This window comes from Centropristis striata, chromosome 23 (genome assembly GCF_030273125.1).
Source record: "Centropristis striata isolate RG_2023a ecotype Rhode Island chromosome 23, C.striata_1.0, whole genome shotgun sequence".
Lineage (NCBI taxonomy): Eukaryota > Metazoa > Chordata > Actinopteri > Perciformes > Serranidae > Centropristis > Centropristis striata.
The window spans coordinates 1,536,256-1,557,618 of NC_081539.1; the positions used below are offsets into that span (position 1 = coordinate 1,536,256).

General features: G+C 40.9%; 1 protein-coding gene and 1 non-coding gene across 2 annotated transcripts; both read right to left on the reverse strand.

Moving 5' to 3' along the window:
- Window positions 1-257: 257 nt before the first annotated feature.
- LOC131962401 (protein NLRC3-like) lies at window positions 258-21,320 on the reverse strand. Its single transcript, XM_059327400.1, has 8 exons — window positions 21,190-21,320; window positions 20,807-20,923; window positions 18,749-20,662; window positions 16,565-16,730; window positions 3,769-3,836; window positions 3,384-3,557; window positions 1,330-1,503; window positions 258-306 (listed from the first exon to the last, which is right to left on the reverse strand). The coding sequence occupies exons 1-8, from the start codon at window positions 21,318-21,320 to the stop codon at window positions 258-260; spliced, it is 2,793 nt and encodes a 930-aa protein (XP_059183383.1).
- On the reverse strand, window positions 11,955-12,144 carry LOC131962496 (U2 spliceosomal RNA). Its single transcript, XR_009389934.1, has one exon. It is a non-coding gene; the product is annotated as a U2 spliceosomal RNA (small nuclear RNA).
- Window positions 21,321-21,363: the final 43 nt, after the last annotated feature.

The window sequence follows — 21,363 nt, forward strand, 5'->3', positions numbered from 1 at the left end:
TTGACTGTTTTTATTTATTCAAGGACAAAGATGAGAGAATAAAACGTTTCAAATAATAACACAAGCAACAGGCAGAAAGACAAACAAACAGCAGTCTTGAAACAAACATAAAGTCAGCAGTGATCAATAACAGGACAAGAACATGAAACATCATCTGTCTGTTCTTTCTGTTGGTTACAAGCAAATATTCATCTGTTAGAATATGAGAAAGGTGTGATATTGATGGTGAAAAGGAAAGATCAAGCTGTTGTTATTGACTAATCTGTGGACATGAACTGTAATCCCCCATCATTCCACAGGGTGGAGCTGTGACACAACACAAGGCAGAAAGATGCATTTAAATGTGTTGATGGAGAGTCATGTTGTCATGAAGAGAACTCATCTGTTGAGGAACTCTGACTTCACATTCTCTGAATGAATGAAGCAGCAGACGGAGGAGGAGGAGGAGTCTCAGTGTGTCTGCAGAGAGAAGGAGAGAGCAGCAGCAGAGCAGTCCACCTCCTCTGATGATCCTCTGGCACATCACAGGAACACAGGGACCATGTGGACTGGACTCTACTTGAGATCAGGACCAGCGCATTTGAGAAGAAGTCTTCCAGCTGATTTGAGAAGAAGACAGACAGCAGAAGAGATGAATCAGAGTTTAAAGATTCAGGATCATTTTCATTATGGCATAGTTGGATTCGCTGAAAACTAAAAATTCCCAGCTTTAAAAGACAATAAATGCACTATGATCGCATTAACGTTCCATATTTCTGGAGAAATCAAACATATTTCATCTTTAAATATTACAAATGTGTAAATATGGAGTCAGTTATAAAACATGTGGAGAGAACAAACAGATGGACAGATATATATTTGATGTTAAAGCCTGAGCAGTGAAACATCAGCTGTAAACTCTGGACTTCAGCAGCTTCTGCTCTGTAGAAAGACCATGTGGTTACTAAATGTAATGATGGTTCTATGAAACAAGAGGCTTCAGTCAGACTGATCTCAGAGCTGTGACAAAGATGAAGTGATCAAGTGTCTAGTGTTGAAATGAGAGAACAAACACTTTGAGATCAGATGTGATGAATGAGGACAGCTGTCTGTACATGTTGTGATGATGTCAGCTGTAACCCACATTTATTTCCTGGAGACATGAACACAACAACTCAAACACATGATCACAACAAGCTTCTGGCTGATCTGATTGGCTGACTGTTCTCTCTCTGTGTTTCTGTCACCATTCTCCTCTCACAGCTTCAGGTCGGAGGTTTACAGGAAATACTGGATCTTTCTCTGATACTAACTGTGTTCAATACAATACTGCTGAAACCCTCTACTGACCCCAGAGCCTGCAGTCTGCAGTGTGGACTCTCCTTCAGATCCCACAGCAGCTTCATGTCTGAATCCTGCAGGTTGTTCCAGTTCAGGTCCAGCTTTTTCAGATGGGAGGGGTTGGACTTCAGAGCTGAGGCCAGAGAAGCACAGCTGATCCCTGACAACCAGCAGTGACTCAATCTGGATAAAGAATAAATGCAGAAAAAATAGATTTATAATCCGATCAGATGTGTTCAGGTTTTAATGTGCAGCTCAACATTACTGTGTCATAATCAATGAGCTTTTCTCTAAAATGAGTTGAGTGACTGATATTGTGTTATTGTGGATCATCATGATGTCAGCCTTCTACAGACATCATCCAAATGTCACCACAACATTCATAAAACTATTCATGTCACCACAGATTAATAACATGCTGCTGCTCTCAGTTAGGTCTGTCATCAGAGGATCAATACTATATTGATCCTTGAAACAGCTGTGTGTGTTCTGAAGGATCAATGTTCATCATACAACATTATTTTAGAAAACATTAAAATAACTTCATCAGTTTAAATCAAACATTAGTTAAGAGGATCTTCTTTCCACAGATGTGACCATTAACAACAATTATAAACATTAATTTACTTTAAGAACTAACAGAAGACATTTTATACACTTTATTCAAAAAGTCTTTAGTGACTGCACATTACATTTAGTACAAGAATTACTGCATGTCATTCATACAAAAAATGATCGAGGAATTTCTTCTGCCGCAAAGCCTCATTTAATTAAATTTAAAGCTCACGTTTGGTAGACTTTGGCAGCCCGTCATAGTCTCATGTGCTGCGCTAACGTCACATTTCAACCTACTGACAGTATATCTACACTATTCATCATATAAAGTTATTTTCGTTGTGTCTCTGCTCAGCAGAGTGTCTGTCACCCATCAGTCAATCAAACCCCGCCCACCTCTCCGTCCTATAAATGATGTCCAGTCAGGGGGCGGGGCCACTGCTAAAAGACTTCCACATAGGATGCTCTCATGTATCCTCGCTTATGGCTCCTCCGATATGCCTCCTCTATCCTCTATCCTCTCTCCTCATTCCTCTCTCCTCTCTCCTCTATCCTCTGAGCACAAATAAGAGCTTTGGGATGGTCGTAAAGATGGCAGACGCGAAAGACCTTCCGGTTCAATCGAGGATAGAGGACAGAGGATTGAGGATAGAGGAGACATAAAATAAGGGACATGGTACGTGTGCGTCTCTGTGCGTACTGAACTAAATCCTATTAACCTGCCCGGGCCGTCAGAGGTCCAAACACACTGTTGCAATATGCCGTTTGTTAGCTGCGAGCTAACATTAGCGAACAATTAAAGTTGTTTTAATCACAAAAAGTTACTATTACTTCCTGTTGCTAAAGATTGCAGCTTTCAAAATAAGAGCACAGAATCCACCACAGAATTTACAAGAAGACTGTCAAAATAAGATGCCTTAAATAAAACATACAAGAACCTTTATTCTCCTTTATAATAATTAATTAAAATATGCAATGATTAAGATCAGTATATGATGGAATAGTTGCATTAGAATGTGTGAGAGGCACCAAATTTGGGCTTTTATGAAAAAAATGTCTCTAGTCCACACAGTCTGGCTGCTTCATGTCCTAGTGGAAAGCCCTGTTGACTGTGAAAAATGTTATGCGAGTTGTTTGCTTACATTTAGCTCTCAAAATGGACGAGATTGATCACATTGTACTATAAAATGTACAAAATTTTCTCCCGGGGGGCCCCCGGACCCCCAAGATGGTTATTTTTTATTGTTTGCTAATACTCAAGTAATTTTTTTGTATTTGAAAACTGTTGAGATTAGCAATTTACATTTACATTTTTTATTTTGTTGTACGATTTCTATTCATTTATACAGACTAAAAAATCTTTTTCTATATATTTTTCAGTATTTCTTAATATCGTCAAGTATATCGTTATCGCAAAAATACTCTGAAATATCGTGATAATCTTTTAGGGTCATATCGCCCACCCCTAGCAGATATACACCGTGTGTGAGCACAACACAGGAACTGACCTCAGAGCCTCCAGTCTGCAGTTTGGACTCTCCAGTCCAGCACACAGCCGTTTCACTCCTGAATCATGCAGGTCGTTGAAGCTCAGGTCCAGCACTCTCAGATGGGAGGGGTTGGACTTCAGAGCTGAGGCCACGACTTCACAGTCAGTCTCAGAGAGTCCACAGCCAGAAAGGCTGTAATTACAGATGATATAACATTTTAAATATAACCAGTTCTAACACTTTGATCTGATCTATTTTCATCTCACATTTAATTAATTTAATGACTCCTGTTGTATTTATAGTAGAATGACTTCTAAAGATTGTAATATTATCATTTGCTGAAGTTCATGCTTTGGAGCTAAAAATGGGACCAGTGAACTGAAGCTCTGGAGCTCTGGTTCACTGGCAGAATGAACCTGGAGGTCCCAGCAGCTGACTGTGTGATGAGCTGCTGTCTGAGTACATCAGCTGCTAAATACACAGACACAACACATGTTGAGCTTCATTAAATACACACACATTCACTATTATTAGCATGTGGTTTATTTTAGGAGCCCATCTATGAGTGATGATCTCCCCTCGCTGTATCACAGATGCTCTGCAGTCACAGAGAGAGAGAGAGACGTTCTCTGCTAATAAAGGAACGTTAGAGGACGTGGACATGGAGCCATATGACAATGTGATTTCCATATTATATTAGTTTACAAAGGGACTAACAGAGCCACTAGTGTGTGACAGAGCGTGCTCAATGTAACATTACTACAGAGCTGAAGCCGGCAACATAAAGCAGATCAGTAGAGGTGGAGGGGCTCAGAGGATGTTGGCTTTGTTTACTGGAAAGTTCACCTCTTCATTGACTTTGTCTCAAAGAAAACTCAAACTGGACAATATGGAAATATTTTGGACAAAAGGTGAGCCTCGCTCTCTTCTCTTTCATCCTCTTGTTTTCTTATTGTTCTTCTTCTGTGTATTGTGGGTTGAAAAGCAGCTTAGAGGTAAATTAGCGCCACCATCTGGACTGGAGTGGCTTCTCTCTAATTCAAACAGCTGCTGCACCTGCTGCTAAAAGTGTCCAAAGGTTTAAAAAGCCCAATAATGTAGATGAAGAACAAGGTGGAAAGAGAGGGATGTTGAGGGACGATGAGGGACTTGTGTCTTCCAAACGTCTCCAATAACCTCAGAGCGTTGAAAAGTCCACATTTATTTAAAGCAGACAGACGCAATCGTTTCCAAGATTCACAACATGTTTTATCTGAGGAAATATTCTGCTTCAGTTTATTGTTGCTGGCGTTTAGCCTTTCAAAAACAACATTTTCACTGTGGTGGAAAAAGTGTTTGCTCTGCCGTTTGCTGCACTAAGGGAGGCAGCACCTGGACTATCAATGCAGTCTAACAGCACCACATTACATTTAATTACACTTAGATGCTTCTCTAAAACATCTACAACTTATTGCATCCAATGATAACAGCCCATGTAAAACATGACTAACATCAGGGGGACCAGGTTCATAGAGAAAACAATGAGCAGACTTTAAAAGTGTTCCTCATTAATTCATTGTTGGGAACTAAATGTAAAGCTGGAGCTTTTATTTGTTTAATTGGAACAACAAGTGTATCTTATAAACCAGTGTCCAGGCCTCGGGAAAAAAATATATGCCAAAAATAAACGATGTATCCAGTCATTCAGAAATCAATAATAATTTCCGTTTGGGAGCCTCTGTGTAGCACTGTTGTTCTGCAGCGCGACCAGAGCGCGACCTGCTTTGTTTGCTACACAGCCATCTGGTTGCCTAGTAACACTGCTGAGAGCGCGAGACGCAAGCATATTACGGGATGGTAAGCTAACGGTTATTTTTTTTTCCCCACAATATTTTTATTTTATTTTCAGTTTATAACACTTTGACATACAGCTTTTGCATTCATGTATCGCCATTCAACTTCCATATTTTAAGATAGCTGCATTTACATAGACAGAAAAATAAAAACAAACAAAACATAACACTTCGAACAGGTTTGCTCCTCCTATTAAAGAAAATGGTCATCTATATACAATTGAGTATCGTTTGTAATTGGTGTGAATTAAAACACATATATAGAAAAGCAATATGAATCTGACAAGACCGGAATCTGCATTGTCCACAAAGACTAGTTATCCACTTCTTCATCCGTTAAATCTAAGTCTTTAATGTAGTTAATGAAAGGCTCCATATGTCCTCAAATACATGCCGTTTAGCCTTTAATATGCAAGTTATTTTCTCTAAAGGAAGGCTTGCTAACATCTGTCTTATCCATTGAGTAGTACTTGGTCTATAAATCTTTATCCACAATAATGCAACACATTTCTTAGCATAAAGCAAGCTGAGGTCTATAAATGTCCGCAAATTCCTACTATAGTTATGTTTCTCTGGGTATAAGCCAAACAAAAAAAGTTTAGGGTCTAGTAATATTTGTTTTGAAATAATCTTCTCGACTATATCTCTTACCTCTTCCCAGAATATTTTAATCTTTCTGCATTGCCAAATGCAGTAAAACAAAGTTCCTCTGGATTCCATACATTTCGTGCATACATCTGGTATATTTTTATTATATCTATTTAAATCCATCGGTGTCACATATGTCCGCATTAACCATTTGTACTGTATAAGTTTAAGATGTGTACTTATGGACATAGTGTGAGCCTTTGCACAGGCTGCTTCCCAATCCCCATCCGAAACTTCTAATTGCAAGTCTTCCTTCCATGCATTCAATTTATACTGTGCATTTTCTGATGAATGAGACGAATGAATGAATGAATGAATTTTATTTTAGGACAGACAGTACAGAGCATTAAACATTGCAACATTCACCCGGCTGTCCGTGAAGAGACCTGGGTAGGCAAGATGTTTTTGTAAGATTAAAATGTCTTGTTATATTATTAAAATAGCAATTTTGCTAAATTTAAAATGCTTTTTTGATATTATAAAACAGCGTTCAGTGGTTTGTTGGGCCGACCTTACCTTGATGGTAGCGCCGGTGCAACTGGCCACTTGTGTAACTGTTTTTGTAAAATTGTCAATGATTATAAAAAAGCAAATTTAGTAGGTAGGTTGCGTTGACCTTACCGTTATGGTAGCGCCGGTGCAACTGGCCACTCGTAAGAGATTTTGCTAACTTCAAAATGCTTTTTCATATAATAAAGTTGTTTAAAATTGTTATGTTATAAAATAGCAGATTTAGCTTTTTGATATTATAAAAACAGTGTTGTTTAAAAATGTTTTTGTGTAATTGTCCCATTTTTCAGTGACTTTATGTGTTGGGGGAGTTCATTCCATTCTTTTGTAGCTATATAGCGGTTTGCGTAGAGAAGCGGCTGAGGCAGGTTAGGTTGGAGGCTGGTGTCAGGATAAATCGTGCTGGTGCAAGCAAGCTTGCTGCATCAGCAGATGGTGTTTGGTCTCCGTGGAGAACTGTTTGGTAGAAGAGCAGGCCCTGATAACTGGTGGTAGAGTGTTCCATAGTTTGACACCTTGGTAGGAGAAGCTGTTTTGGCCGTGAGCGGTGCGTTTCTTAGGTAGGCAATAATTGCCATTGGCGGCACCTCTAGTGGAGAGAGTATTATTTGGCTTTATTAAGAGTGTGTGGAGTGGGATCGGGGCTTCCTTTTGGGTTATTCTGTATGCTAGGGTGAGGTTGGCTAGTGTGGTTAAGTTTTTCAAGGATAAGAGATTATATTTTCCAAGTATTTTGCAGTGGTGATGTGTTAGTTTTTTTTTATCAAGAATTTTGAGAGCTCTTTTGTGTAGTGATTCAATTGTATTGATGGAGTCGAGGGTCGCAAAGCCCCATGTAGAAATACAATAGGTAATTCTGGTGATAATTAGCGCGCTGTAAAATGTTTTGGCCGCCGTGGTGGAGAGAGAGTCTCTGATTTGTTTAGAGTAAGTTTTAGTTTATTGGAGAGACTTTTAGCATGTTTGTGGAATTTTAGTTGGCTGTCAATAATCAGACCTAGGTATTTGGTTTCAGTTACGTTTTGTATTGTCTCATTTCTAACCACGAGAGTTAGGTTTTGGTTGGGGGCCAGATTTTTTATAGAGAATAGCATGGCCATGGTTTTTTTCACGTTGAGGGAGAGGTGGTTCAGTTCGAGCCAATTTGCGATTTTGTCCATGGCTATATTTAGTGTTTCTGATATTTTGTTTATATTTTTGTCTTGGGCGATAAGGACTGTATCATCAGCGTACATCTGTATCGTGATGTTCGGGCAAATGGACGGTATGTCATTAATATATATGCTAAATAAGAGGGGGGCCAGGGTGGAGCCTTGCGGAACCCCCATGTGGCAGCCACCTTGGGATGATGTGCTGCCGTTGATAAGTACACATTAGGATCTGTTTCCTAGGTAGGAGGCGAGCCAATCTCTAGTGTTGTTAGAGAAATTGTATAGTTTTAGTTTTTCAATGAGAGTGTTTCAGAGAGAGTGTGTCAAACGCCTTTCTAAGGTCAATAAATATGGCGCCTACTTTTAGCCCTTTATCAAGGTTGTTTTTGATATGCTCCACTAGATGGCAGCATGCCATCTCTGTGGAGTGGTGCGGGCGGAAACCAAACTGCAATTTATGGAGAAGGTTATTTTTTTCTAGGAAATTGGTCATTTGTTTGGCTACTGATTTCTCGATAATTTTAGAGAAAATTGGCAGAATGCTGATGGGTCTGTAATTGTTGACATCCTGGGGGTTCCCAGCTTTTAATATTGGCGTTACAATTGCTTTTTTCAGCGAGTCGGGAAAGGTATTGTTTTCAATGGATTTGTTGGTGAGGGTAGTAAGGGGAGGGGTGAACGCGATTTTGTTGCGTTTTAATAGGACAGCGTCCAGACCATATATGTCTTTTGCCTTGGAGTTTGATAGGAATGAGATGGTGTTTAGCTTGAAAAATGTTTCCCGTTGAGGCCAAATTTAAAGCACAACTCCTGGAATGACATCATATTACCTGAGTCTGTCAAGTAAAGATCTTGGACCATTTTAAGTCCCTTAGAGTGCCACAATTTAAACGCTGTAACCGCTCTCCCTGGTACAAAAAAACGATTACCCCATACTGGACTATATTGAGATAATGTATGCTGTTCCTTTAAGTATTTTTGAACATCATACCATATCTTTAACATATGCTTTACTATTGGGTTTTTAGTGTGTTTCTTTAATCTTTTTACTGTGTCTGAGTACATGTATGAGGGAAGAGGCAATACTCCATTTCAGTCCAATGTGGAGGTTCATTTGTTGAAAAGTAGAACATAACAGACCTCAGCTGCGCAGCCCAGTAATACCACAATAGGTTTGGACACTTTAAGCCCCCTCTGTCATACGGCAAATATAACAAAGACAAACGAAGTCTTGCCCTCCTATTCCTCCATATAAATCTCACAAACATATTTTTAGAGGAATATTTTGAAATAAATAGAGTAGCTTTGGCAGTATATTCATTTTTAGAATATGAATTCTCCCAATCATAGATACTGGTAGTGACATCCATCTATCGATTGATTCATTAATTTCCATCATCAAAGGTTCATAATTGGCTTCAACCATGTTTTCCAATCTTGGCAAAATCTGTACTCCCAGATACTTAAACTGATCTACAACATTAAATTGAATTACGCTTCGAATTGGATTCTGTCTTTCATTTGAGTTGAGTAGTAATATAGAAGATTTTGTGTTATTCACCTTATATCCTTAAACATCTCCAAACGATTTGATTAGCTGCAACACTGCCGGTATTGATTGATTTAAATTTGATATGAATAAAATAACATCATCAGCATATAAGGATATTCTATGTTCTGTCTGCCCCACTCTTATACCACAAAATTGCTGTTGTGAACGCACTCCTATTGCGAGAGGTTCAATTGCTAGTATGAACAATAGAGGAGATAGTGGACAACCTTGCCGGCACCCTTTACTTATTTTTATTGGTTTTGAAATATTTCTATTTGTCAAGATTTCTGCAGTAGAATTGTTATATAACACCCTAACCCATTTTATGAAATTACTTCCAATTCCAAACCTTTCTAAAACATTGAAAAGATAAGGCCATTCGACCCTATCGAAGGCCTTTTCCGCATCTAATGATAAGAGTGCTGCATCCGACATTTCTTTGTTTGTATGAATAATGTTCAATACTCTTCTTACATTGTGAAAACCCTGCCTTCCTACCATTTTGATCTCTATTAATAATATTTGGCAGTAACTTTTGTAAGCGTGTTGCCAACAGTTTACATAATATCTTAAGGTCAGTATTTAACAAACTTATTGGTCTCATGTTTTCACACTTGTTAGATGGTTTACCTGGCTTTGGCAATAAAGTAATCAAAGCACTATTCATAGAGGGTGGAAAACTGTCTTTCTGAAATGCCTCCAGAAACATTTCGAAATGAGGTATTAGCAACTTCTTTTTGAATTTTTTATATAGATCGATTGGGAGACCATCTGGTCCTGCACTTTTTCCTGACTTCATATTATCAATGGCACACCCTATTTCCTCTTGAGTAGTTTCCCTCTCCAGATCTTCTTTATCTTCGTTAGGTAAATTAGGTATAGATAGTTCATCCAAAAAACTATTCAGATTTTGCACATTAACCTTGTTTTTAGTGTCATATAATTCTTTATAGTAACCTCTAAAGGCACCATTTATTTCTATAGGGTCCACTATATCTTCCCCATTAGATATAATGGATGTAATTGATGTTTTGGTTTACAGTTGTCTAATCTGCCATGCCAATAGTTTACCCGATTTGTCATTGTGTTCAAAGAAAGATTGCTTTAGTCTTAGAAGACTAGAGGCAGCTCTGGAAGCAGACAGCTTATCATATTCAGCCCTCAAAATCAGTAATTCACTTTCCATTCATGGGTAACTTTTCTCATAAACTTTTTCCTGGAGAGTCTTTATTTTATATTCCAATTGTACTCTCTCCTCACGTCATGATTATAACTGACAACTAATGAAAATCCCAAATTCAGTATCTCAGAAAATTAGAATATTGTGAAAATGTTCAATATTGAAGACCCCCGGTGCCACACTCTAATCAGCAATTAACCCAAAAGGCCTTTAAATGGTCTCTCAGTCTAGTTCTGTAGGCTACACAATCATGGGGAAGACTGCTGACTTGACAGTTGTCCAAAAGACGACCATTGACACCTTGCACAAGGAAGGCAAGACACAAAAGGTGATTGCTAAAGATGCTGGCTGTTCACAGCTCTGTGTCCAAGCACATTAATAGAGAGGCGAAGGGAAGGAAAAGTTGTGGTAGAAAAAAAGTGTACCAGCAATCGGGATAACCGAACCCTGGAGAGGATTGTGAAACAAAACCCATTCAAAAATGTGGAGGAGATTCACAAAGAGTGGACTGCAGTTAGCTCTGTAGCAGTACAGTGTGTATGTGCTAACAGGCTAACAGTTAGCTCTGTAGCAGTACAGTGTGTATGTGCTGCTGCTGCAGGAGGTGTTCACTTAGCGATCTCTGTTTGTTTACAACAAGCACCGGAGTGAGCGGTGTCAGTGGGGTGAAAAGACGAGTGAAAACCTCTAACCTGTTGACTTCAGGTCTGTCCCCGCCCATCATGACTTCTTAAGGTTGTGAAATACGATCCGCTGTTAACCTGAGGGACTTTATTTTGAAAATATACCTGATGTTTTATTTTGTGTCTGTGCACGACTTCCTGCCCCGAACGATCTGCTCTGTACTGAATTGATATGCGCCGTGCTCTGTCGTCCGACAAAAATATAAGCTCTGCGCAAGTGTTGGAGGGCTGACGGATGACCGTGCAACGTCGGACTCACTACGCAGCGGATGAGGAGCCGGTGGAATCTCACACACTCTGGCTGTGTCCCAATGTCAAGGAAGGATGCTCAAACGGCTGGATTATAGGGACACTACGTCATCGACATCCACCAAAGGACTGTCCCAATGTCAAGGGTGCTCCGGAGGACAGAGTCCTTCTTTTGAGCAAATTCCAAGGATGCATGTGTGTATCCTCCGTGCGCTCCCATTACCCATAAAGCATTGCGAACACCAGTTTACCGGGAGATTTAAAAATGGCGAGCGTAGAAACAGCGACGCCGGCGGCACAATATGCATTTAAATATATAAGTATTTTCAGTTTACACTGAATGTTATCACATAACTTATTAAACATGTGTTCAAAGTCAAGCAAAAACATATACATAAACAAATGCCAGAATATTTAGCTAAAGATAATAAACGTCATCTTGATACATTGCCGGTTAAGTTAATTAATGCCGTCTCAGTCGCTAAAGTTATTGTTAATTGATTTATATGCATCAGATGATGATGTACTATGTGCAACTATGCCATTCAGAAAGTTATACATTTCTTTATTGTGTTTACAGGGACCGAAAGTCCGCTATTATCCGTTATTGTTATTTATAAATAACTGTTATTGTACTGTACTGTAAAATAAAAATAAAAAAACCACAGAACATATTTCCATGATGAATTATGCGCCGCTGCTTTTATGAAACTAAGTAAATTCAGCCAGGATCAGTTAAATATTCAGGTTTAATCCACTTTGTGGCTTTTACTTACTAAATCGTGGAGATTCAACCTTAAAGCATCTTCTTCCATTTTCACAAATATGTGTCAGAGTGCTGATGCCAAAGACACATCCATGTCATGAACTGATTTTGAAATTGCGGCGCTGAATTTATTTATTTATTTATTTATTTTAAACTGATAAAAACAAATAATACACTTGATCTTAGCCAAAAGGCCGAGAGCGGCGCTGAATTTAAGCAGGACGTCCAATTACGCAATGACGCACAGCTGCACACTCCGAAGGCTGTCCCATTTGTGCGTTACACCAGTGAAAGGAAGGACTCTTGCCTCGCCTCCGGAGGACCCAACTCCGAAGGAAGGATCCTACCAAGGAAGGATCCTTGACATTGGGATACAGCTATTGATTATAATGAGCGTGTAACGGCTCCGCCGACGGATCTGCAGCCGTTACGCATTCAGTGGAATTTCAGTCTGCAAATTAATCGTGCATGCAAAGTCACCACTGGTAGTCTGTTTTGGGTCACTTTTGCCAGTTCCTAGGCCAGATAAAGGAGGAGGGTTGGAATTGTGACAGATGACAAATGTAGTTCTAAACATATTTAGGGTGTTTTTTACTGTCTTTTTGACATTTTTGTTTGGTGGTGTGCCGTGTGATTTTTCTAATGTAAAATATGTGCCGTGGCACAAAAGAGGTCGGGAAACACTGCATTAGAAGACACGCCAGTTACAGGTGAGACAGAGGAAGGGGGGGCAGACGGCGGTGGGGAGGGACTGGGAGGCTGCTTGACCGTCACCGGCAAATCTAGTTTGGCTGACTCCGGTCACAGTATGGTGAGCTTGGTCAGCTGTATCCCTACCTGAGCAAGCTTGCTGCCATTGCACTCACTGTTCCTGTGGGCAGTGTGAACTGTGAGCGAGATTTGTCCACCATGAACAGGGTACACACAGCTCACACACACAGAATAGCAATATAAACTAGAAAATTTCCTCTGGGAAAATTTTGAAAGGGCCAAGGGGGCTACTGCCGGTGTGTGTGTGTGTAATGAAAATCACATAAAGTTACTGTGTTTGTGTGTGTGTGTGTGTGTGTGTGTGCGTGCGTGCGTGCACATGCGTGTGTTTGAAGCATTTGTATGCATGTGTGAGGAGTGTGCGTGCTTACGCGCGCGCGCGTGTGTGTGTGTGTGTGTGTGTGTGTGGGTGTATCTGTAACTGTAATCACATCAAAGATCAAAGGCAATCAACAGAATTAACCGACACCTGTTCCGGCATAGTGACAGCAGAGGTGGACAGACAAGGTGGGGCAGAGGTGGACAATTTCTGGTCTCGAACAGAAAGCATTTTTGGCAAAACCATAATACCTATCATTGATCCGACTTGTCCTGAGTTCTTCCCGAACGTCTACATATGTTTTTTTTTAAAAGAAAAATGAAAAAATAGCTTTGTTAGAGCGATCTAAAAAAAATGTTTTTTTTTCCTTTTTCCGAAATCTTCCTGTGTTTTTAATATGGGAGCCAGTGAGGCTGTTGGTGCGTGTTGGTGGATCATCTCTGCATCTTACGCCCAAACTATAACTCTGACAGCTTTACCAGAGGATTGTGAGTGAGAAGACAAATTTTCCTACGTTTCTATGTAAAAATTATTTCTGTAGAGTGGAATTTGCGGCCTGGAGCGCAGTTTTAAAATTTATATTTTGACAGTTTTACCTCTCCCTCTACACTCTGAGCGATGACATCACACACTCTGAACACCGTGCAATACACACCCATTATAATCTCAGAATTTATCCAAAAATGATCATGGTCATTTAACAGGGATTGATAAAAAACTATATGACCTATCGAAACGTGGATTAATACACCGATACACAAGACTTGTGTCTACTGTTTAAAGTTTAAATGGAGTCTCTAGGTGAAATTATGCCGGAGAAGTAGACATTTAAAAATCTCCAATGACTTCTTTTTCGCTCATTCTTACGTCGCAAAAAATTCATATTCTGTAGAGAAAAGTAATAGCACACCGATCCCGATCGAACTGCACGTTTTGATATATAATTTGTCCTGCAACTCTTTAAGTTGTAGGACTAGTAGCGGACGAAATTGCGCCCGGAAGAGGAATAAGAAGAAATCCACAGTATAACAGTAGTGCTCGGGGCTTTGCCGGGCTTTTCCCCGAGCACTGGTCCCCACAGCTATTGCTGTATGGGACCAGTGCTCGGTGCGATTGCCCCGAGGCCCTAATGATCCTTAAAGAAGATCCTTAGAATTTACTAAATAAACATTCTGCACTTTTGGTAGGTGAAAACAGACCTCAGGAACAGGCTGCAGGGTGAGCATTGGGGGCCTGCATGAAGATATCAATAAATGGTCCTCCTGTGGCAAAGTTTGCCTACCATGATGCCTTGGTGAAATTTTTCTCCAAACCAAGAAAAATCAAGTGCAGCAGGGAACCATGCACACTGTGTGGATGAAATACTTTAGTGGAAATATATAAGTTTTAGTTTATGCAATAAATGCACTTTATTAAGTCATTCTCTCCTTGTGATCTTGAATATATGGTATTAAGTGAACAAAAAATTGAACGCAGACTTCTTGCTGCGTCATTTGACTGCACCAATATGCCGTCCCGCGCGTCACGTCTGTTTGCGTTTTTTTTGGTGGGTACCACCGGGCCTGAAAAAAATTCTAGGGGATTTTAGCAGCATTACACACTGGCTGCTCTATCGATTCTGGAGTAAATGAACAACGGTGGAGGTCAACAGCCACAGTGACACCTTGTTGCTGACCCCAGACCTGAGGCAACAAAAAGCTCATTTTCCTGCCTCCACCTCGGAGATCACCACGTCCACCTCGCTATCGTGGCAGCACGTTGATTTGTTGTTCTTTCATTAATCAGCGGGCATGCTGGTGATTAATAGTCATTTGCATGTCATCTGCGTATTGATCTGTGGGAGGAGTGAAATACAGTGTGAAAGGGTCAAAGTTATGGGACCAAATCGGTAAACGTCCTCTTTTCTATCTATATAACGTTATATATAACTTTATTGACACGTTTCCATGGATACGCATTGTTCTGCTTCTCTCCTGATGACGGCTCGCCTTGTCAGTGACCTGTCAATCAAAGCTAGAAACGCCCCAAATCATACGATTCTTTATCTTCTATTTTCTTCTAAATGGGGCCATTATTAGAACTATTGACATCAAAATGTCTTGAAGAAGATTTTTTACTAGCGATTGAGACCATAGTAAAAGGTTTTCAAATTCAGCACTGAAATGAATGGGCAGATTTCTTTTGCAGCCAAACTTAGCACCCCCTACTGGAATTTTTCGGTGAATTGCAGGCTTTATGTACTTCCTGGTGGCTTCCATGCTCAGGCACGGAGATTGCCGCCTGTTTGATACATGTGGAGGTGAGTTTGCGTACGTACTTTTCTAGTTCTGGGAGTACGCCATCTTTAGTATGAAAGCTACACACTCTTTGATACATGAGGCCCCTGAACTCAACATGATGGAGGTTAAAACAAGTTGTATGAGAACACTGACATCAGATCAGACATGTTGGATTCAAAATGAACTGTTTCCCCTGATTCCCAACAATCATGTCATATAAAAGACACTAAGAAAGATGTTTTCTTTGGAGTCTAAAAATGGTCAAAATGATATAAATAGGACTTTCTATAATAAATAATAAGTGAGGTAAATTCAGCCACTTGTGATTGTGTCATTTCAAAGCCCGGATTGAGGCTATTCTCATCAACACACAGCTGAGTGAGTGTGAGCTCTGCTTCATCCTCAGTCCTCTTTAGAACTGATCAGAGTTTCAGAGTAAAGTGAGATACATGTTCTCTTCATCTGAAATGTAATCTAGTAGCTCCCTGAACTAACATACCTGCAGCTCATTATTTATGCTCCTGACAGATAGAGACTTTCTCAAAGTTTTCACAGTGTTTGTTCCTTTTGATGACTGACTATATTTAGAGAGAAACCAGCTGTTCAGGTAACCTGACGCTGCCAGATGTTTTGTTCCACAGAACCGTCTGAGAAGCTGTCATTGGAAACTGTTTGGAAAAAGGCAGACGCTTTCAAAAATATCTGTCAGGTGATTGGATGAACTATGTGTCTATCAGCGTCTATCACAGGCTGCTGAAGCCAGTTGGGAGAAGAGCTAAAACATGTCTTCCATGGGGAAAAGCCTTCAGTCTTCTTTGATCTTCCTTTAATGAAGAAATACTCTCAGTTTGAATACAACTGATATTATTGCAGCTCCTTCGCTCACCTCTTTCTCTGTTTCATTGTTTGATACAACAACAAGAAAGATTTGACCTGAGCCACATTATTGTTTTCAACAAACTGCTGTCGTCACACACATCTAAAGCGTCGCCGTAGCAACCAGTAGCTCCTCACAGGACACTGATTGGTCCAAACAACTGGTGGTTCAGACCCAAACACATGACCTGAAGCCTGACCACATGGATTTTTGTGATGTGAGTCCAAGTGCAAGAGAACGGAGCGACAAACTGGGTTCTAGATCTTCACTAAGGCAAACTCAGAAAACAAAGGAACCAAACTACATCTGAAACTTCAATTATGATTTAAATTCAGCAGATATACACTGTGTGTGAGCACAACACAGGAACTGACCTCAGAGCCTCCAGTCTGCAGTTTGGACTCTCCAGTCCAGCACACAGGCGCTTCACTCCTGAATCCTTCAGGTCGTTGTAGCTCAGGTCCAGCTCTCTCAGATGGGAGGGGTTGGACTTCAGAGCTGAGACCACGACTTCACAGCCAGTCTCAGAGAGTCGACAGTTAGAAAGTCTGTGATTACAGATAATATAACATTTTAAATACAACCAGTTCTAACACTTTAATCTGATCTATTTTAATCTCACATTTAATTCATTTAATGACTCCTGTTGCATTTGTAGTAGAATGACTTCTAAAGATTGTAATATTATCATTTGTTGACTGATTGAAGGGGCTGAAGTTCATGTTTTGGAGCTAAAAATGGGACCAGTGAACTGAAGCTCTGGAGCTCTGGTTCACTGGCAGAATGAACCTGGAGGTCCCAGCAGCTGACTGTGTGATGAGCTGCTGTCTGAGTACATCAGCTGCTAAATACACAGACACAACACATGTTGAGCTTCATTAAATACACACACATTCACTATTATTAGCATGTGGTTTGTTTTAGGAGCCCATCTATGAGTGATGATCTCCCCTCGCTGTATCACAGATGCTCTGCAGTCACAGAGAGAGAGAGAGACGTTCTCTGCTAATAAAGGAACGTTAGAGGACGTGGACATGGAGCCATATGACAATGTGATTTCCATATTATATTAGTTTACAAAGGGACGAACAGAGCCACTAGTGTGTGACAGAGCGTGCTCAATGTAACATTACTACAGAGCTGAAGCCGGCAACATAAAGCAGATCAGTAGAGGTGGAGGGGCTCAGAGGATGTTGCTTTGTTTACTGGAAAGTTCACTTCTTCTTTGACTTTGTCTCAAAGAAAACTCAAACTGGACAATATGGAAACATTTTGGACAAAAGGTGAGCCTCGCTCTCTTCTCTTTCATCCTCTTGTTTTCTTATTGTTCTTCTTCTGTGTATTGTGGGTTGAAAAGCAGCTTAGAGGTAAATTAGCGCCACCATCTGGGCTGGAGTGGCTTCTCTCTAATTCAAACAGCTGCTGCACCTGCTGCTAAAAGTGTCCAAAGGTTTAAAAAGCCCAATAATGTAGATGAAGAACAAGGTGAAAAGAGAGGGATGTTGAGGGACGATGAGGGACTTGTGCCTTCCAAATGTCTCCAATAACCTCAGAGCGTTGAAAAGTCCACATTTATTTACAGCAGACAGACGCAATCGTTGCCAAGATTCACAACATGTTTTATCTGAGGAAATATTCTGCTTCAGTTTATTGTTGCTGGCGTTTAGCCTTTCAAAAACAACATTTTCACTGTGGTGGAAAAAGTGTTTGCTCTGCCGTTTGCTGCACTAAGGGAGGCAGCACCTGGACTATCAATGCAGTCTAACAGCACCACACATTACATTTAATTACACTTAGATGATTCTCTAAAACATCTACAACTTATTGCATCCAATGATAAGAGCCCATGTAAACCATGACTAACATCAGGGGGACCAGGTTCAAAGAGAAAACAATGAGCAGATTTAAAATGTTTCCTATTCATTCATTGTTGGGAACTAGATGTAAAGTTGGAGCTTTTATTGAAGAGAACTGGAGATGTTTTGTTCTTTCAGATGGAGGATGGCTTCCCTCCACATCCTCCCAAAACAAGCAAGAATTATAGATTCTGTAGAAACTGGAAACAATTCTTCATATTAAATAATTCAGAAACTGCTGAGAAGAAATATGAGAGAAATAATTGATTAAAGCTACGTTGAGAACAATAAAACTCCAGTGACATAATTTCCAGTAGAAGACAAATATTAGATGTCTGTGTGTCTAAACAAAGAATAATAAATAGAGAGGTTATAGAAACATGATGCAGACACTGTATACGATGTCAAACAGGCTGTGTGTTGTGATTCAATGATGAGTGTGGAAACATTTCCAGCACACACTCTTTAGTTTTCTGGGCTGGATTTGTATGAAGCCTCCATCACTCCAACAGAGACAGATAGGAGATGATGACGTTGGCAGTGGAACATGGAGAATGTTTTCAATACGCAGGTTTAATGGTAGTTGAAGAAAACTTTGATAGTGTGCAGCTTTTATACTGTGCATGTGTGTAAAGTGTGTATCTTTACTCTAACACTGATGCTTCAGCTTTACATTGCTGTATAATGTTGATGATCACATCTGGACTTACTCAGCTTTCCTGCAGTTCCTCACAGCTGGAATCAGTCTCCATCGTCCCTCCTCTGATGTGTTGTACTCCTTCAGGTCCAACCTAACCAGAACCTCCTCTGACATCTGCAGCATGTAGGCCAGAGCTGAGCAGTGGATCTCAGAGAGTTTCTTCTTTGATCTGTTATTCTTCTTCAGGAATTCTTGGATCTCCTGATGTACTGCGACGTCGTTCATCTCCGTCAGACAGTGGAAGATGTTGATGCTTCTGTCAGGAGATTTCTCCTCAGTGTTCATCTTCTTCAGGTTGTTGATGGCTCTCTTGAGGACTTCTGGACTGTTGTCTGTCTGACCCAGCAGGCCTCCTAACAGTCTCTGGTTGGACTCCAGAGAGAGGCCATGAAGGAAGCGGACAAACAGGTCCAGGTGGCCATTTTTACTTTCAAGGGATTTCTCCATGGCTCTCCTCAGGAAGTCATCCAGAGATGGGCGATCGAAAGAATTGGAAAGCTTCTTGAGCCAAGGCATCTTTGACTTTGTGTGTTTGTTTTCATTGTCCCAGTCTGTCCCTAGAAAAGCCCTCAATACCTCTGTGTTCCTGGTGGTGTAACAGTGAAACATGTAGACTGCAGCCAGAAACTCCTGAACGCTCAGATGAACAAAGCAGTAGACTGATTTCTGGAAGATCACACTCTCTCTTCTGAAGATTTCTGTACAAACTCCTGAGTACACCGAGGCCTCTGTGACATGGAGACCACAGCGCTCCAGGTCTTCTTGGTAGAACATGATGTTTCCTTCCTGCAGCTGTTCAAACGCCAGCCTCCCCAGCTTCAGAAGAACTTCTCTGTCAGCCTTGGTCAGCTTGATTGACCTTTTCTTACGTCCCTCATCATACTTCTGCTTCTTCTTCTTGGTCTGAACCAGCAGGAAGTGTGAGTACAGGTCAGTCAGGGTCTTGGGCAGCTCTCCTCTCTGCTCTGTTGTCAACATGTGGTCCAGAACTGTAGCAGTGATCCAGCAGAAGACTGGGATCAGACACATGATGTGGAGGCTCCTGGATGTCTGGATGTGTGAGATGATTGTGCTGGAGCGCTCTTCATCACTGACCCTCCTCCTGAAGTACTCCTCCTTCTGGGCGTCAGTGAAGCCTCGTACTGCTGTCACCCTGTGGACACACGCAGGAGAGATCAGATTGGCCGCCGCGGGTCGGGAAGTTATCCAGACGAGAGCCGAGGGAAGCAGATTCCCCTCGATGAGGTTTGTCAGCAGCACGTTGACCGATGACTTCTGTGTGACATTAGACACAACCTTCTTTTTCTTGAAATCCAGTGAAAGTCTGCTTTCATCCAGGCCGTCAAAGATGAACAGAAGTTTAGAGACGGCGAGCTTCTCTGCTGGGACCTTCTGTAATGTTGGATGGAAAACATGGAGCAGCTCCAGAAGACTGTACTGCTCATCTCTGATCAAGTTCAGCTCCCTGAACGAAAGCAGAACCACCACACTGACATCTTGGTTCTCCAAACCCTCTGCCCAGTCCAGACTGAACTTCTGCACCGAGAAGGTTTTTCCAACGCCAGCGACGCCGTTCGTCAGAACCACTCTGATGTGTCCCTGTTGGTCAGGTAAGGCTTTAAAGATGTCCTGGCACCTGATTGGAGCGTCGTGGACGGTCTTCTTCTTGGAAGCTGTCTCCATCTGCCTCACCTCATGTTGGGTATTAACCTCTTCACTCTGTCCCTCTGTGATGTAGAGCTCAGTGTAGATCCTGTTGAGGAGGGTTCCACTTCCTGTTGCATCACTTCCTTCAGTCACACGTTCACATCTCCTCCTCAGACTGATCTTATATTCATCTAAAACCTCCTGCAGACCACCACACTTTGGATCAGAGTCGTGTCCTGATGAAGCAGACTGGCCACCTGAGGATCCTGGTTCATCACTGGAGTTCAGAGGAGAGTTGGTTACATTTTAGTTGGTAAATACGTTTTAGTAGAAATTGAATATTCAGGCACAAAATGAACCTGAGAGATTACAGAGGTAAGTGAAAATGAGTCAAAAAACTTGTTGGTAGCAGTTCTCTTACTTTGTGTCTGAGGGTCCAGGTTCAATACTGAAGTCCAGAGTATCATATTTCGACCGGTTACTCTTCATAGACTGACAGCCAGGAACTACAGACTCTGCTCTCTGTCTGGACAGAAATCTGCAAAGACAAAATAAAGTTTCATTCATATCACATGAATCATTGATGAATTCTCTTCATTTCAACTCTTAAGACACAAACTGCTGTTCCTGCAGATAATAAGGAGGTTTAAAAGTTTGTATTAGTGATCAGATTGGATTACAGGTTTTCTAGGTGACTAACAGCTGCCACTGATATGAAGAGGAAGATAGAACAAATGATTTATCTTTGTGCCACAACAAAAACACTGAAATGAGTCATAGAAATTAGTTAGTATCAGTTCTTACTTTGTGTCTGAGGTTCCAGGTTCATTACTGAAGGTCATGGCTAAATCTTTGGAGTGGTCACTTTTCAAAGACAGACAGCCGGATAATACAGACTCTGCTCCGTCCTCCTCTTCCTCCACACAACCACTCATCTTCTGATCTGAAGTCAGTCTGAGAGGGAAAACAGCAGCACTG